This window comes from Clupea harengus, chromosome 18 (genome assembly GCF_900700415.2).
Source record: "Clupea harengus chromosome 18, Ch_v2.0.2, whole genome shotgun sequence".
Lineage (NCBI taxonomy): Eukaryota > Metazoa > Chordata > Actinopteri > Clupeiformes > Clupeidae > Clupea > Clupea harengus.
The window spans coordinates 8,491,558-8,496,557 of NC_045169.1; the positions used below are offsets into that span (position 1 = coordinate 8,491,558).

General features: G+C 43.1%; 1 protein-coding gene and 1 pseudogene across 3 annotated transcripts in view; one reads left to right on the forward strand and one right to left on the reverse strand.

Annotated features, from left to right (window-relative positions):
* The window catches only part of LOC105891432, a 9,682-nt pseudogene extending 7,646 nt beyond the window's left edge, over positions 1-2,036 (reverse strand).
* Positions 2,037-4,580: 2,544 nt separating this feature from the next.
* LOC105891445 (vegetative cell wall protein gp1-like) overlaps positions 4,581-5,000 on the forward strand; it is an 11,790-nt gene continuing 11,370 nt past the window's right edge. For all 3 annotated transcript variants that reach the window (XM_042710455.1, XM_042710456.1, XM_042710457.1), the window contains exon 1: positions 4,581-5,000. This exon is cut by the window's right edge and continues 80 nt beyond it. In XM_042710455.1, coding sequence (XP_042566389.1) covers positions 4,984-5,000 — 17 coding nt within the window. In that variant the 5' untranslated portion in view covers positions 4,581-4,983.

Here is a 5,000-nt window from a genome sequence, read left to right on the forward strand (position 1 = left end):
TTATGGTTATTCTAAGAATATTGAGATGCTTCCCTCAATGTCCAGTGTTATTCTCCTGTCTACGACGAGTGACCGTATTTCCTGTTCGGGTCACAGCGCATAGAGATGCATCAGTTTGCCACCGAACGAAGGAGATTGATATAATGAGATTTTCCAAAGTTGTTGTTTCATTAACTTTGGCTAGCTGCCTCTGATGACATCTTAGACATGCATGTGTGTTGCCTTTAACCTGCTGCATATAATTGATTTCAATCTGTGAACCAAAAGCAGTACAGGCAAATACTATCACCAGCTGAGATAGGAGAAGAGCCCAGAGACCCCTGTAGCTAACACACGCACGCACGCGCGCACGCGCGCACGCACACACGCACACACGCACACACGCACACACGCACACACGCACACACGCACACACGCACACACGCACACACGCACACACGCACACAGCACACAGCACACAGCACACAGCACACAGCACACAGCACACACGCACACACGCACACACACACACACACACACACACACACACTCCTCCACCTGCTAATGACCTCAGGTTAACTCGTATGAACTCTTGGGCCGTGAGCCCCATCTAACACCACTGTGAGTCTCCCGAGACACAGTCCCAAAGATCAGCACGCTAAATGGCTCAGCTATTTACAGTGTTGCGAAACCCACAAACCGACTGTCCCATGGGCAGCTCGTGCTGTTACCCACTGAGCTACCATCACCCTGACTATAGACAACCTCACCGCCCAAGTCCTTAACATCACCCTGACTATAGACAACCTCACTGCCCAAGTCCTTAACATCACCCTGACTATAGACAACCTCACCGCCCAAGAGGCGTGGACTTACATAATGATTCGACCCACACCTGCAGAGCACAGCGGATCAGCAGAACATCAGCCCACTGCCTTAACCCCTTGGCCAACTTGTCTCAAAGTTCCTGTAAATTCACTGCATGTTCAGCATAATCAGAACTAGTTAGATTTAGATTCATATTACAGATACCGTATGCATCCAAAGTACACTGAATTAGCAGCCCACTGAATGTACACCCTGTAACAAACTCGGGTCCAATGACAGACAACGATGGTTTCTGTATTCATTCACTCCTGCCGTTCCCACCAGTTCTTCAGGCTGTAAAGTGAGTCATCTAAAGCTCTCGACTGGAAACCCACAGCAGGACATTGGCAAATATGACACTGAAACCCAGCAGCTAGCAAGCTACATAGCTTTTTATTGATGGCAACTGTGCTGTTTTTGGTGCTTTTAAAGCATGTCAGATGGCTGTTAGCTAGTTAGCTTGCAAGGTTAAAAAACTCTGTGATGTCTCTTGAATATTTGAATGGTTCCTTAAATACTCTATGGCAAAGACACTATGTCGTATATGGAAACCCAATGACTAAATACCTTCCAAGAGGATTCGTTTTTGCTGCCTCAGTCTGTGTGTGTGTGTGTGTGTGTGTGTGTGTGTGTGTGTGTGTGTGTGTGTGTGATTAGGTACTCCACTTTGATTATTCTATTTGATCTACAATTCTTCTTTTCTCTTAATGTATATAAACTTACCGGACAGAAGTAGGTTTGGTCTGCGATATGATTGGCCACTCGGCAGTTGTGGGCGGAGAGAGACATAATAAGCAGCAGAGCGTTTCTGGCCTTATCTCCCACCGGGCCTTCCCTGTAACACACAAAAACACACACACACACACACACACACACACACACACACACACACACACACACACACACACACACACACACACAGATTACAAACAGACATACTGTATGTCCCTGTACACATATGTCTACACACACATACACATACTGATACACACAAATGCACTCAATAGACATGCACCATATACATGTGCACCATTTGACAAACATACACACACACACATACACACACACACAGCACTTACACACCTACATAGACACATACGTACATACATGCAAACTACAAACCCATACCTAGTCACACCTAAAAATACAAACACACAAACTGACCTGTGTGTGTAGGGAATGACCAGAGAGAACGTGCAAATACACACACACACACACACACAAATGCACACACACACAAACTGACCTGTATGTGTGGGGAATGAAAGAACACACACACACACACACACACACACACACACACACACTGACCACACCAAACTGACATAGGGATGGGTACCAAAACCTGGTTAAATGGCCCCCGGGCTAAATTATTAAAGACCATAAGATTGATAAGCTCCGGCATGACCAGCTGTTTTGTTGGTTCTCAATAACATTTTGATGTAATTTATTATCACACTGCAGTCTCTTTGCTGCACTCTGTGTCGGGACTTAGCTCCTCATACACGTGAATATAGACTCTGACTGTGTAAATGACACTTCCATACCCTTGGCCTTCAGATGGGCCTACCAGCAGGATTGTGTACAATTCACAACACATTAGACACACAGTAAAATCTATGACGACACTGAAAAAGTCACATTCCGATTTTAGTCTTTTACTGGATGCTAGGCTTCTAGGCAACAGAAAAAACACACATGTAAGGTTAGCCTAGGTCTATCTGTTGCAATATGTAGATGAAAAGAGGAGGGCATGAGATATTTTTCTTAAAGATATTTTAAGCATATATTATTAAATTGGGTCGATTGGAACTCCGGATAATTATTTTTTGTCACTGAAAAGCTCCCGTATGTATTGGAAGAGAACACAAACTGTGAGAGAGAGACAGAGAGAGGGAGAGAGAGAGACAGAGCAGAACTGCACATTTTCTTGCAAATTCACAACCAGTCTATTTAAAAGCTCTCTTTCATATTGGTGTTAGACTCTACTTTTCATTGTAAATTAACCAAACTTGATTTCTTAAATAAACGTATATAAATATCTATTCGTTTTAATGTGTCATGTCCTGTATGGATGTCTTGATTTGAAAACCAGATTTCTGCACATGCAAGCCAAAGAGACATTTCTGAATTTTACACACAAAAAGTGGACAGTAGAGTTGTTTTTGATGAAATGAAGATTTTAAACATTTGTAAATTGTGTCTCGGGTGGCAGCAATAACGTTCAGGATTTTTAAAAGGCTGTGTCCCGCTGTATCGCCCAGGCTGCACTGCAACGTCTATTCACAGGCGTTATCCCACTACTGATCGGCACGGGGGCTTTGACCTGCTCCGTTTCCGGCCTGGGCCGGTGCACCCCTCCTTAGACGACCTGGTGGTCCTGGGCTCCCCCAGGAGCACCATATCGATACCGAACTTAGTGCGGACACCCGATCGGCATAGTCCGCTGCAGCCCAGAACCCCTGAGCTCAAACGATCCACCAGCCTCAGCCTCCCAGACGCTTGGATTACAGGCGCGAGCCACCGCACCCGGCGATCACAGGTGTGATTTTGGGAGAGTTGTAGTGACGTCACCGCGTGCTCATTCCTCTGCTTTCTCTCCTTTTGAATAGGAACTATTATCCTGCCTTAATTAGCCCAGCCTGTTCACAACATCAACAGCTCTTCTTCGATATACAGCTAGTTACAATGCATCCATCATTTGAGAATATTTGATAATCTACCAAAATGTACATGATAGTCTAAAAGGTAAAGCTCAAGATGTAGGCTATAAACATGATCTGTAAATATAGCTGTTTAAATATGTAATTTTATCCTATTCATTATAAGAACTATTATATATAATATATATGTATTATATATGTAACAAAAGCAAGGAGTTTCTTCTTCTGTTTCATCGCCTTTGTGTGTATTTATTAACATGTTTCCTTGCTTGTGGGCCTCTACATTGTCAACAAATGCATAAAACACATCACCAAACATCTACATGCACAGAAACAATAGTCAACTATTGTCCTTCAGATATGTCTCATATTGAGCATTTCATCTCATTTATTTCCACAACAAAAAACACTGAATGCACCTTTAACTTGTTTATTGCATGTTTCCAACTACTGAATATTATTTTATAGCAAGTTGAATTTCATGTCACTGACAACAACTTCAATTCAACAAGGCTCGAAGTTATTGTTGAATAATATTGTAGCAGGATGCAGAAACTAAGTTGAGACTGGACAGTATAGCAACAACTGCAACCTGTGGAAAAACAATGGGACAATTTTGCATGCAACATAATTTCTTTGAGATCCAAGTAATGTTATACAGTTGTGATGATCATAGACATTTCACATTTTTCCGCTGGCTTGGTAGCCTATTTGATGTTTTACACTCATGTTTTCCTTTTCAGTAAATCTAATACATCCTCATCAATCTAGATTACCAGTTAACCAATCTTCATGTCATGACTTACAAAATGAAGACATAGATGTTTTGGGGGGTAAGACTAAACAGCAGATGATGTAGCCTTTTGCACCTTCAGATTTTACAATCCAAACAATGTCCTTAAACAGTCTTAAACTTAAACAGTCCTTAAACTGGATGATAAAGATGATAAACTGAAATAATAATGTCAAGCCATTTCTTTCACAAGTGAGAGAGTCTTTGAGAAGCAAATGCTGGTTGTTCAACCAGACTGAAGTGGGGGTAAAAGCAAAGTCATGTTAAAGTTGGTCCCTCTGGTTCGCGGTTTTGAGGCTAACTTGTCAAAAGTGCTGATGCTTGAAGGAGAATACTGCGGCATCTCTGGGCGAAAGGACCACTGGATACTCGCTTCCTGTTGACGTACAGACGTATGAACGTCCCGAAGGAAGACCACGAATGAGTCCGCCCATGAAGGCTGCAGTCTTCTGCTCCTCGGTAAACAAAAGTGAGAGTGTTGAATCCTTCTCGAAATATTGACCTTAAAGTTTTACGGCGGGTTTACTTTTGATGTCACAGTTCTGGTATCGCTGCACGTCTGTTGGCGAACAGTTTCTCTACCTTATTATATGTTTTCTCGGCACGCTCGCTCGCTTGTAGTCGAGTGGGGCTCGAGTTACCGGAGAGGGTCAAGCAGTTCACTGCAGTGGGGAGAATTCCATGGCCGAGGCGCGGTG